Below are 14,314 nucleotides of genomic sequence, written 5' to 3'. Positions count from 1 at the left end.
TTAAATTATGAATGTGAATGTGAATATATTTTATATAACTTTTTAAAATTAAAATACATGTTAACATTATAAATATTTAAAAGAACATACTAGAGTAATATAATATTGTACTAAGATAATAAATTTTCAATGTATAAATAATAAATTGACAATATCAATTAACACTCGTATAATTTTATAATAAAATAATTATTTTTTAAATAAGAAAATTATTCAATTTCAATCATAATAAAATATGAATTTTATATTATCTTTTATTTATAAAATTCAATAATATAATAATAAAATTTAAATTAGGAAAGTGATTAGATTCTGTATAATCTTTTTTAATTTAAAATACACTTTAACATTATAAATATTAAAATTTAAAATACACTAATATTATAAATATTTAAAAGAACATAGTTGAGAGTAATATAACCTTGTAATAAGATAATAAATTTTCAATATATAAATAATAAATTGACCATATCATTTAACACTCGTATAATAATTTTATAATAGACATTAAACATAAAGTATTTTCTTGGAAAACCCTAGCTCTTGGCAGGAGACAATGGCAACAGCAAGCTTAGCCGCTGCAGCACTCGGCCGTAGCGCCTCGATACCAAAACTACACGCTGTGCCTTTGGTGTCCATCTCCTCTCCTGAAACCCGCCTTGCCATCGGATTTGGAGCGTGTTATGCCTCTCCTCACTGCTGGCTCCTGTGCAATGCTACCACGTCCTTGCTGATGGTCAAGTCCGGGTCTGGATCGGGCGCCGCATACAACCTGTCCACCTCTGAGGATGATCTCGTAGTTATTGTCGCAACGCAAATTGATGAAGTCATTAAGGGTAGGGACTGTGAGGGGAGCGATCCTAGGACGCTGGATTTGATCAATTCCAGGGGGATCTGACATAGTATCCTAGATCTGATGTACCAAGCAACTGCATGGGCTCTGACATGGACAAACTTCCCTCAATCAAGAAGCTTTGTAGCTGAAGGATCCCTGCTAAGGTTAGATCTCAACCCTTAGATCCGAGGATTCCTACAGCTTGCCGACAGGGAGAAACTGGCTTGAATGCGTGGCCCACAGGGGACATGGAAGGCCTATCCCCTTCAGCACTATGACATTTCTTATAGATCTGGAAGGGGGCTCTCAAAAATGGGTAGCCTAACATTAAATCGGCCCAAGTACTGGCTAGATTTGGACAATTGCCACTGTTCTATCCCTGCAAGCTATCGGCTTGACAAATCTACAACAATTACTCTCTTTTTGGTGGACTCGGTACAACAGAAGAAGGTTGGGGATATCTACCTGGATGCTCCGTCTATAGAACTAACAACACTGTGCCTTGTGGATCCCCTTCTGAGTCAAAGAGAGCCAGTTAGGGCGTCAATCTGTGAGCAGGACCATAATGAACACATGAACTGCATAGACATAGCACTGGATTGGGTAGAGCGCCACTTAGGAGGTCTCACGGAATACGCACACAGGCATCAGACAAAAGGCAATGAGATGCACGCTATCGAGACACATTCGATAGTGATTTTCATCAAAATGTTGGAAGGCAACCATCTTTGCTGGACGCTCCGGAAAGGGATGAGGATCGAGGACTTAAAGCAAGAAATACAGGCTTACCATGGGATACCAACAAGAAGCCAGAATCTGATATACTCAGGATATTGCCTACAAGACAATCACACCCTACAGGATTATGGCATCACAAGAGATTCGACCATCATAGTCAATCTGTTTCTGTGGGGAGGATGCCCTGGAACCAGCACAAGAAACACATGAACCTTTAAAGATGTAATCAAAGGAAAGACAAAAGCACAAACCAAACCAGCAATAATGGTTGAGTCGCGAGGGCCTTACATCGTGGAACAAAAATATGAAAATATTGTACTTTCCGTCTCATCAATGCCAGAGGTAAATAGCTTATATTCATATCTCTCTAATAGTGCAATTATATGTATATTTAACGGCTTCTGGCCAAACTCTGATGTACTGCACCAATGGATACATACTGTATGGACATCAAATTGTGAAATCTATCTATGTCCCAAAGGGTTTTTCATAGTCAGATTCAACACAACACAAGAACGGGAACACATCCTCAACATGGGACCATGGTTCTGGGGCAGCGCTGGGCTCTTCATAACCCCATGGTTCCTAGAATTTGATGCCAACACTATGGTGGTATCAAAAATTCCAGTTTGGGTTAGATTGCATAACCTCCCATTACATTTCTAGCATCATAATGTATTAATAGCTATTGGGAACTCCTTGGGAAAATTCCTAAAGATAGACGGGGACAAAATTACAAGGGGAATATTCACTTTTGCTAGGATATGTGTTGAAACAGATCTCAGCCAAGGGTTACCAGAGATCATCACATTGAATTTCAACAATTCACAGTGGATTCAACCATTAGAGTACGAAAACACAACTTTTTGGTGTCGTGGATGTTTGCAAATAGGCCACTTGCAGAGCGCGTGCCCTCTGGCCAAAAAAGAACCCAAATGGAATAAGAAGAAACAGAGAAAGCCAAAATCCTATTAGTACACAAACCCCCTAGAAGAAGAAGTAGAAATAGCAGAGCCAACAGAAAGAAAAGTAGAATTGGACACTCAAAAGGGACAAAACAGCACACCAAAGGAGGTTCTTGACAATCCCCCTCAGCAAAAATAGACCCAAATGGAAATAATCGGAAATAAACGAGCACATGGATGAGAAGGCTCAGACTCAGACAAAGAACTTCCCATCAATACCAATGAGGAACAATCAGCCATAGTAACGACCACTCCCAACCACTCCCAATTTTTACTTTTTATCAGCTACTCCTTGCGTGGAGATCTATACCACTGCTTTTTTTCTTTTTTGAAAAGACAATACCTTAATTCATGCATGTGCTTAGCATCTACAAAATGTAATTTTCTCTATTAATGAAAATTACGACTTTTTCCATGAGAAAAAAATAATATTATGATATAATTATTTTTAATAAAAACTTTACATCAATTTCAATCATGATAAAAGATGCACTCTAATTTTTTTTTAAAAGACATGTTAACACTATAAATATTTAAAAAAAAATAGAGAATAATATAATTTTGGAATACCATAATAAATTTTCAATATATAAATAATAAATTGAAATCAATATTAATTAATACTCATATAATCTTATAATAAAATGATTATTTTTTAATAAAAACTTTATATCAATTTCAATCATGATGTTTTCAAGGATTTTGCACAAAGTTTTAAATCTATTTATATCTAATTATATAAACAAAATTTGACTAGAATTCTAAATTAATCAAAACCTTCACTAACTCTGGTCTCTCGAGTTTTGGTGTTTGGAATGATATGCAAGTAGTCCCATCCGTGTTCAAATCTGTGGAGGTGTCACCCATACGCCCTTAGTGTAGGAGGATACAAGTAATATGAAAGTAAGTTCCATCTCTAACTCTGGCCTCCAGAGTTTTGGTGTTTGGAATTTATTTGGAAGTAGTGACAACTGTGTTCAAGTCTATGGAAGCGTTGTTAGGTTCCTATACCAATAGGAGTCATAATTTTGAATGGCTAAGATTAAGCCTTGTAATATGTACATACCTTTGCTTTTTGTAAATGTTTTCCATGTTGAAAAATCAAAAAATGAAAAAAGGATATGTCTTAAAAGAAAAATCAAAGGACAAAAAAGAATACGAAAAGGTCCAAAAAAGTGAAAAATATGATCCCCAAAAACAAAAGACCATGAAAGTGTGCAAGTCAAAATGCGACTACTATTTACTTTTATTCATAATAATGATTGTGTGCAGCTTGTTATTCATGCCACAATCCATGGTAATCAAACCATTTAATCTTAATTATGCCATGCTTTAAATTTCATGTTGATAGTTAGATAATAAAATTTGACCAAACTGTTTGATCTTGGCAGATCATTAGATAGGTAGAGTAAATAAAAGGAGCTCATCAGTTTAATATGAGCCCTTGGATGATACAAGGCTAGAATTAGATAGTTTCAGGTTTTAAAAGAAAATGGAAGGGTTTGCTAGCCTAAATGCACCCAAATAAAATGAGGAAAAAATGGTAGGATGAGTAGATGGGTAAGTAGAAGAAAGCTTGCAGAAGTATGTTGATTGATTAGACAAAAGCACATTTATCATCTTTCAATAGATATTTCAAATGTGAATGGGCAGAAGTATGTTGATTGATTAGACAAAGCACATTTATCATCTTTCAACAGATATTTCAAATGTGAATGGGCAATTAAGCATGCTTAAGGTTTACAAAACCAATTAATTAACTTCCCCCATTCATTTCACCCCTTTACTTCACTAATTTCCCATAAATAAATTCAAAGTGCTCAAAAACTTTTAAGTCAAAGAGGCTCGGATAACTTCTGTGACTTTTGGAGGGATCGGACCCTTGGCTTTATGACTTGAGGACAACAAGCACCATATTCCCCCTCATCAAAAATTCATTTCCCTTTATTTCCCTCATAAAACCCCTTTTCCTAAGGTTAAAACACTATTTGCCTAGGGAAAGTAATCACCCCCATGTAAAACCCTTTTTTTCCAAAAACCCACAAAAGCACTTTAGCCTAAGTTATAATGCATATATGCGAAAAGCAAACAAATCACAAAAAATACATTATGCTTAGTGCAATTCATTTTCGCCGTATTTATATTAACTTCTAACTTTTATATATTAATTCCCATTAATACCCTTTCCCGTATGTATATATTAAATCCCTTGCATTAATATCCCTAGACCTAGTTTTAGCTATAAAACTACGAGTTTCACCTAAACCCCAACAAAGCTCATTAACCGATTGATTCACAATTATGTTAAATAAAACTCCGCAAATCACCCTCGCCGCCTAAGTTTGTCATTAACTCATGCTTAATCACCATGCTGCCGCAATTAGCCCATCGCCCCCCCGCCCCCCCCCCCCCCCAAACCCACCCTCTGTGCTCGTTCGCAGCGCGATCACTGTCCGATTTTAAGGCCCACATCCAACGCTCATAAGCCATTTCGGGCGGGATCATCCGCCAAACGATACTAACCTGAAAAAGTGGTTTTCCGCCCGGCCCTCGATGCTACGTGTCATTTAATGAACGAAAATGGGTGACCCATCCCAAATACCACCAAGTCCACAAAAGCGGTGCGAAATAAACCTCTTACCACCCTCTCACTAAATGACAAAACTATCTACTCTTCACTTTTTGCCAAAATTCAAAAAAATCAAACCTTTACCCGTTTAAACACGAAAACCCTAGTTTTTCTCGTTTTCGCCTACTTGTGCAGTGAAACCCCGTGTAACCTTTCTGTGCCACCTTAAGCCTCTGCTAACCAATTCAAGCATGGTTTACCTCTCGAAATCACTTTGGACTCACTCCATAGACCTGTAAAGCTCGATAAAGCCATTAATGACCCTCCTTGTCAAGCCAACATTTTCCTAACAGTTTGTTTTATTTTATAGGCGATCAAAAGACGCAGCCTTGGATAAGCAGTCTTAATATTAGTCATAAGACCTGTTTACTCTGAGATTGTTATCAAATATATTCAAACAGAGATGGAAAATAAAACATGGAGTTAAAAGACAAGCAGAGGAAACATGGAATTAAATGATTTACCGCTGAAATAGACAGTAAAAACAAAAAATATACAGTAAAGAATAGTCAAAGTGTATCAGGTTTAAAGAGTATCGGATTGAAGACCAAGTCAATTAAAGCAACTAGCATGAAGACAAATAGAAGACAATTACAAAGCATACAAATTCATGTCAATTTAAGTGAAGATAGATGAAAAAACAGAGCGGTAAAAGTAAACATGGAGGCAGTAAGGGTTAAATAGAGATGAAAACACTTTCACTAGCAACATTGAAGTTTATCCAAAGTAAAAGTGAAAACCAGTTAAAATAAATTTAAGGTTAAAAGATGAAATCAGAGCAAAAATGGTACGTTCTTCAGAAATTTCCTGTTTAAGTCATAGTTTTGCATAAACTAGTTCCGTCAATCTAAGATGAATTTTGAGAAACTGGAGGAGGTTTGTGTTTATAAAAGGCCAATCTACAAAAACCTATCTCACTTCTTACATAGGTATTACCAAAAGTGAGATAAGTGCATGGCTTCACGCCTTGTTTTTCAGACTATGCAAAGTCTTGTTTTTGACATCTTTTTGCAGAGAATATTGTGAACAACTGGAGCTGAACTTTGGGAAACTGAGAGAGTTTTATTTCAAACACATGCTTATCTACTATAATTTTTTCACTTTTTACATATCTATCTTGGATTGAGATATATAAAGGTATCAATGGACCCTAATTTTGCATAATTGCTAGGGCAGAATGCACAAAGAAAGGATGCAGTTAGTGACTTGGATGCTTCATCATCAATTAAGAGTTATCAAATTCAACTTTCTCTTCTTTTTCACCTTCAATCCATAAATATAGTGCCAAATAGATTCATTAGTTTTGAGTGTATTTTATTTAAGTTATTTTAACGTAAAACAATTTGAGATATTTGTAAAACCAATCTTGATATTTTTTCAAGATATTTCAGTTTAGAATTCGGATAAATACTTCTTCATTTGAAATATTTTGGGTGGATTCCAAGACATTTCTATAGACTTTTTCTCTTAAATTAGAGTTAATATTGTATCAATGACTGGATTGACTTGCTGGATCAAGGAATAAAGGTCAGCTATTTTACAGGATTCATGTGTAAAGCAAAATACAAATAAGTACTCTCTCATGTTCAATGTTGTATTTCCTTAAGTTTTTGCCATAATTTTATTTGAATCTCTAAAATCTAAATGTATAACATGGAATGATATTTCAGAAATTGCTTAAATGCACTCTGTCTTGACTGTTTTACATTTTGAATGTTTCCTCCTAAACTATCTTAGCTAGGGAATTCTTAACTGCTCCTTAGCTTCCGTAGTTTCTCCTCTGGTCTATAACAAAGGATTCTTAATTTCCCTTTGCTCATGATCATCATATGTTGTTCATTCTGATCTCGGTCCAAGGATTCTAAAGTGTCTTTTCACCCTGGTTAGAATTACTTCACCCATTAGGCCTAAAGATTTGCATGTTGCTTTGCTAGCCTGCCCTGTGAACATTCCCTTTAATGATATGGTTTAGTTATGTTATCCATTTGTTGACTCCATAGCCTAATGGCTTGAAGACCTAACTCTATCCATCTGCTCCAAGAATTCCACCACCCAATCTTCAACACAAATCAAAACCCCCTTGAACTTTCATAACTAGCCTAATATCCCATCAAACAAAGCTATATCATATAGAGAGAGCCCTCTCCGAACTTGGGTTGGCTAGAGCCTAAGCCTAAAAGTTGGTTTGTGGTTACCTCGGAAATCTCTTTCTTTAACCTTGGGAAATTTATGAGTGATAACAAGTGTCTTCCATACGCCCGTAGTGTAGGATGATACAAGTAATATGAAAGAAAGTCCCATCACTAACTGCGGCATCTCGAGTTTTGGTGTTTGGAATCGATTTGCAAGTAGTCCCATTCGTGTTCAAATCTCTGGAGGCATCACCCATACATTCGTAGTGTAGGACGATACAAGTAATATGAAAGCAAGTCCCATCACTAACTCTGGGCTCTCGACTTTTGGTGTTTGCAATTGACTTGCAAGCAGTCCCATCCGTGTTCAAATCTCAAATCTCTCGAGGCATCACCCATAATCTCGTAGTGTAGGAGGATATAAGTAATATGAAAGCAAGTTCCATCACTAACTCCAGGCTCTGGACTTTTGGTGTTTGCAACTAACTTGTAAGCAGTTCCATTGGTGTTCAAATCTCAAATCTCTCGAGGCATCACCCATAAGCTCATAGTGTAGGAGGATACAAGTAATATGAAATCAAGTCCCATCACTAACCCCGACCTCTTGAGTTTTGGTGTTTTGAATAGATTTGCACGTAGTCCCACCCGTGTTCAAATTTGTGGAGGCGTCACCCATAGGCCCATAGTGTAAGAGGATATAAGTAATATGAAAGCAAGTCCCATCACTAACTCTGACCTCTCGAGTTTGGGTGTTTGGAATCAATTGCAAGTAGTCCCATATGTGTACAAATCTCTCGGGGTGTCAACCATATGCCCTTAGTGTAGAAGTATACAAGTAATAGAAAAGAAAGTCCCATCACTAACTCGGCGTCTCGAGTTTTGGTGTTTGGAATCGATTTGCAGGTACCATCCGTGTTCAAATCTCTCGAGGCGTCACCCATATGACTGTAGTGTAGGAGGATACAAGTAATATGAAAGAAAGTCCCATCACTTACTCTGGCCATATGACTGTAGTGTAGGAGGATACAAGTAATATGAAAGAAAGTCCCATCACTAACTCTGGCCTCTGGAGTTTTGGCGTTTGGAATTGATTTGCACGTAGTCCCATCCGTGTTCAAATCTCTTGTTGTGTCACCCATACCCCCATAGTGTAGGAGGATACAAGTAATATGAAATCTAGTCCCATCACTAACAGAGTCCTACAAAGTTCTGGTGTTTTGAATTGATCTTCAAGTAGTCCCATCCATGTTCAAATCTCTGGAGGTGTCACCCATATGCCCTTAGTGTAGGAGGATACAAGTAATATGAAAGAAAGTCCCATCACTAACTTTGACCTCTCGAGTTTTGGTGTTTGGAATCGATTTGCAAGTAGTCCAATCCATGTTCAAATCTCTCGAGGCGTCACCCATACGCAGGTAGTGTAGGAGGATACAAGTAATACGAAAGCAAGTCACATCACCAACTCAGTTTTGGTGTTTGGAATCGATTTGAAAGTAGTCCCATTCGTGTTCAAATATGTGGAGGTGTCACCCATAGGCCTAGAGTGTAGGAGGATACAAGTAATATGAAAGCAAGTATTGTCGTTAACTTCGACCTACGGAGTTTTGGTGTTTGGAATTGATTTGCAAGTAGTCCCATCCGTATAATTGGTTTACTAAATTATATATTTCATGTTCACGTCATTATCTAATCAGTTTTTTTTAAAGAAAACACACATCATAAACATTTTGAAAATTTATTGTATTTTTTTTTTCACAATTTTTTTATTCAAAATCAACTATAGAATTATAAAAATTAATTATCAAAATAGTTAGAATTATAATTATAATTATTTTAATTATAAAAATCAATAATATAAAAATAAACTTTAAATTATGAATGCTATTATATTTTACATAATCTTTTAAATTTTTTATCTTTATAAGTATTTATAATTTTTTTTTTTTTTTTGTAAGCTGCGATGTTGCTCTTCTTTTTCTATTACTTTAAATCAAAAACAAAACAGTACATATTTGGTTGACTTCAACTCGCCCTCTTGGGGAAACCGAGTTTTTCAGCCACCTAAAGTTCTTAATAGCCGACCAAAAATAAAAGTTCCAGATTCTGATTATCCATGCTAAATAAACTAAACAGTCTTGCATATTTCTATTTCTATTTGTATGCATATAGCGATTTTCCTCATCTAATACTTTAAGCAAACTATAATTATCTATACTATGCAGCTTCATAAAAAATAATACATATCTATACTCAAACAGCGTCTGCTGCTGGTCGCTGGTTTGTCTCCCTGTTGGCACCCTGTTGTCCTTCCCTTATCATTTGCTGAATTTCCTCAAGCTTCTTTTCTTGCATCTCCAATGTAATTTGAATAATCCTTAGCTCCCTCCTTAGGTTGGGGACTCCTTGCGCCAGTTCTGCCATCTCTGTTGCAGCTTGTTCCAGGACTTTAGCCAATAATCTCTTCATCACCCAGTAGATATGCAGGGACTGCTTAAATAGGGACATTCTGCGTCTAGTATTGCCAGGGTCATGGAGTAAAAACTCCCAGTCTTCCATCTTTGAGTCAGACTGAGCCTGAAGCGAATCTTCTTCCATGTTCTGAATAATCCTCCTGATTCTTGGGTTAGTATTCTGACTGTAAGCCTTTTCTGCTTGTTGGATTTTCTTATCTAACGATCTACTTGTTCTTTTAACAGGTCTCCCTCTCTGCCCCTGTCTTCCTCCCCTTTCTCCTCTGTTTCTGTGCGGTCCTCTGCCTCTCCTGCTACCCGAATCCAGCCTGCTACCCGCGCCTCTGCCTCCCCTCTGTCTGCCGCGTTGCCTTACCTTTTCCTCCCGCTGTCCTTGCTGCTCTTCACTGGTTTGCTGGGTATCCCAGCCTCCTACGGTTCCACCTCGTTCCTTGCTTCGCCTGCCTTGTTCTTGCAGGTCTTCCTCATCCTCAGAATCGTCATAAATTTCGTATATCTCTTCCACTGTTTCCTCCTTCGCTAACGCCTTGCCCTTTCTGTCCCTGTCTTTGCGTTCCGTGGCTTCCAATTCCTCTACAGCCCTTGCTCTCTTCCTGGTTTCCATGGTGTCCTCAGTAAGGTTTCGGCACAATTTCTCTCTGGTGCGAATCTCCACCACCTTTCTTCCCTTCACGCTCTGATTTCCAAACAAGTTTCCTCGTCGTCGTTCCTTTCGTTGCTGCCCGTTTATAATCCTCCTTGCTTTGATCTGCCTACCTATCAACTTAGCCTTCTGCTGCCACCTGTTATTTTGCCTGCTGCCTTTCCTATCAATTATCTTTCTATCCTCATTTCCATTTCTGGACTCTGACATACCGTTCTTTCCCCCTCTCCGATCGCATGAGTTAATTATCTTGCTGTGGGGTGGTTGTTTCTTACCTGTCATCGCACACTTCTGCTGTACTGTACCTTGCTTGCCCATTATGCCACTCCTCCGCCTTGACTGACAATCATTTAATTTCTGGGATTTTCGATCCGTCTCACCTGTCCGTTGCACAGATGTTACGATTCTCATTTGTTGCTTGCTCATGGTCATAATTAATGATACGGGCCAGGTCTTCCCATTCTCTGTTGGGTTGCAACATTCTCCATTGATTGTCAATTTTGCTATTTCGATCCTTACAACCCCAATTCGCGAGGAAATCTGCCGCTCGGTTTCCATTCCTTTTCACATGGTTAAAGATTTTATAATCAATCCCATTTAGTAAATCAGCCATTTCTTGAACAATGCCTGCAGTTCTCCAACTATTGGTGATCTGCTCCCAATTCTTCCCGTTGTTAAGTTTCTTCAGAATTTCTATTGCTATCTGAGAGTCTCCTTCTATTTCCATATTTCTATAGCCATTTTTAATCGCGATTCTCAAGCCTTGGTGGATCGCCCATAATTCGGCCTCATTGTTTGTCATCTCCCCTCCCCACTCTGCATAAATCCATCTAGTGATTTTCTGACTATCACGGAAGATACCTCTGAATCCGGCATTGCCTGGGTTCCCCTTCGATGCCCCGTCAAAGTTCAATTCATAAAATTATCTCTGGGATATGCAAATTTGTCTGAGCTTTGAGCTCTCGTGCTATTTCTGCTGACTTTTTTGGTATGCACCATTTCATAATTCAAATTTAGTTTCTTTATAATTTGCTCCTCATTCTGATCCGCTTTCCAATCATCCGCATCCCATTTTTCCACCAGAATTGTTTCTCTAGTTAAGTTCACTACTCTTTTCCATATTATTTCCGAATCTTTAGATTTGTCTTGGAATACTCTGCGGTTCCTTTCTTTCCAAGCCATCCAAATCACGAAACCTGCAATGAGACCCCAGACTTTTCGAACTACTTTACATTGGAATTTTTCCTTCTGCCATTGAAAAATCACTTCATTTATGTCTCTAGGGGGCCTCTCAAGTTTCTGGAATAGTTTTCTCGTTTCGATCCATAGTTTCCTGGTATATGCACATTTGATTAAAAGGTGATCTTGTGTTTCAGCTTCGATATTACACAGGTAACATTTTGAAGGCCCACTGAACCCTTTCTTTTGGATTTTGTCCCAAGTCAGGATCTTGCCCTTAGCTACTAGCCATGCAAATAAGGTAATTTTAGGCCACCAATTACTGCTCCAGATGATCTTCTAGTCTTGGTTTTCAATTATAAATAAGTATTTATAATTCAAAATACATGTTATTATAAGATTTTTTATTTAAAATAAATGCTAACCTTCTAAATATTTATGGGTTTAAGTTTTTATATTTAAAATACATGTTAAATTTATTTAGAAGAATAGATACAATAATTTAATTTTGGAATAAGATAATAATTTTTCAATACATAAATAATAAATTCACTATAAAATGATTTTTTTAATAAAAAATTGATATGAATTTTAATCATGATAAAAGTTTTAAAGTGGAATAAAAATTAATTAGATTGCAATGATGTTTTTAAAGATTTTGCAAACGCTTTTAAATCTATTCATATTATGAAAAGTTGTTGATAATTCTAACTTAATCAAAATTTTCATTTCTTTTTACGAAGAGGAGACCCGAAATCACCTCCTAATTAATTGTTCGTTCACTAAGAAATTATGGATGGATACAAGAAAGATATTCGGCAAATCTGAGATAGTTCCCAGAGACATTAACGCAATAATTTTCTAATGGAACAAGGAGAAATTCCAATGTAAAGTTGTTAGCAGAGCTTGGGATCTTATTGCAGGCTTCGTGCTATGGATGATATGGAAAGAAAGGAACCGTCGGATATTCCAGGACAAAATAAAAGATTCGGAAACTATATGGAGACGAGCGGTTAGTCTAATGAGGGAAACAATCTTGGTGGAGAAATGGGACGTGGAGGACTGGAAGGCTAATCAAACAGAGGAGATGATCCTGAACAATTTAAACTTAAAGTATGAGATGGTGTATCATAAGCAGGACATCAGGCATAGCGCGCGAGCCCAAAATTCAGATAAATTTATCTACCCCAGAGATAACTTCATCAAATTAAACTTTGATGGAGCATCGAAAGGGAATCCTGGCAATGCTGGTTTCGGAGGCATATTTCGCGATAGTCAGAAGAAGGTAAGGTGGATTTATGCTGAATGGGGCGGGGAAATGACGAATAATGAGGCTGAACTTTGGGCGATCCACCAGGGGCTGAGAATCGCAATCAGAAATGGTTATACAAACTTGGAAATAGTTGGTGACTCTCAGATCGCGATTGAAATATTGAAGAAACTTAGCAATGGAAGAGATTGGGAACGAATTACCAGCAGTTGGAGAACTGCCGGAATTGTCCAAGAGATAGCGGGTCTGCTAAAAAGGATAGAATACAAATTATTTAACCATGTAAGGCGGAATGGGAACCGCGCGGCCGACTTCCTGGCGAATTGGGGTTGTAAAGGACGAGGCAGCATTGTAGACAGCCAATGGACAGCGGTGCGAGCCAGCAGAGATTGGGTAGACTTGGCAACGATTATTAATGAGGATCATGATCAGGCAACGAGCGAGAACGCCAGGACTAATGAGTTGGATAGGTGAGTGGGACTGGAGATCTCGGCTAATTAATGCAGGTCAGTATGGACAGAGGAATGATATGATGAAAACGCACAGTGCAGTACACCGGCGGCGTGTGTGGAAGGCATCACAGGATCGCTCCCACCGCGAAATAATTAATGCATGCGATCGGAGAGGATGGTGGAGCGGCATGTCAGAACTTCAAACGGTAAATGATAAACAAGGAATGATGGCCAGGAGAGGCAACATCCCGGATAATAAATGGCGGCAATGCATCGCCGATATAGTGGCATACATTGATGGCAGAAAGGTAATAAGTACCCAGACTGGTAAGGGAAGGCAGCAGGTTAGTTTCTTTTCAATACAGCGTGCAGAGGTTAGGACAGTAGCGAGACAGGAAAACTTTTATCCTGCACCAGAACATACCCCGTGACATAATTGGAGATAGCATGGAAACCAGGATGAGGTCAAGGGTGGCGGAGGAGCTGACTATTGCAGCTGACAAGAACAGGGACAGGAAAGGCAAGGCTGCTGCGAAAGAGGAGCTCCCGGCAGAAATTTTTGAGATTGAGGACGATTCTGAGGATGAAGAACCCCGTCGCGAAGCTAACAGGAAGTATAAAGCACAGGGCAAAGCAACAGGCGGTTGGGTCAACCCGCAGTCGAAAGAGGATCAGCCAGCACCGCAGGTGGAACGCGTAAGAAGATACGGCAGGAGAAGAAGTGGTAGGGGAGCGGGAAGCAGGACGGATACGGGTGGCAAGAGAGGTCGGGGGCAGAGCAGGAATGAAGGTGACAAAGGCGAGAATCTGAAGCAGGAAGCGGGACCAGCCAAAAAAACAAGGAGATCGATGGAGCAGAGAATTCACCAGGCTGAGAGGGCCTATCAGCAGAATACAAATCCAGAGGTCAGAAGAATTATGCAGCATTTGGAGGAGGAGTCTTTACAAGGCCAATCTGACGCAGAAATGGAGGATTGGGAATTCTTACTGCATGACCCAG

The 14,314-nt window shown here is 38.4% G+C and overlaps 1 protein-coding gene across 1 annotated transcript; it reads right to left on the bottom strand.

The window, feature by feature from the left end:
• Positions 1 to 10,789: 10,789 nt before the first annotated feature.
• On the bottom strand, positions 10,790 to 11,215 carry LOC149158901 (uncharacterized). The gene has a single exon (XM_089434126.1). The coding sequence runs from the start codon at positions 11,213 to 11,215 to the stop codon at positions 10,790 to 10,792; it is 426 nt and encodes a 141-aa protein (XP_089290252.1).
• Between the last annotated feature and the right edge of the window lie 3,099 nt (positions 11,216 to 14,314).

This window comes from Pinus tabuliformis, chromosome 5_2, assembly GCF_031772625.1.
Source record: "Pinus tabuliformis cultivar Carrire ecotype Pingquan chromosome 5_2, CPIR1, whole genome shotgun sequence".
NCBI lineage: Eukaryota > Viridiplantae > Streptophyta > Pinopsida > Pinales > Pinaceae > Pinus > Pinus tabuliformis.
Note: the sequence above shows the minus strand (reverse complement) of the source record. Positions and strands in the feature narration are given on the sequence as shown.

What these genes read in the sequence shown, in the direction of transcription:
- LOC149158901 (XM_089434126.1), bottom strand. Translation starts at nt 11,215, where the DNA reads ATGACAAACAATGAGGCCGAATTATGGGCGATCCACCAAGGCTTGAGA.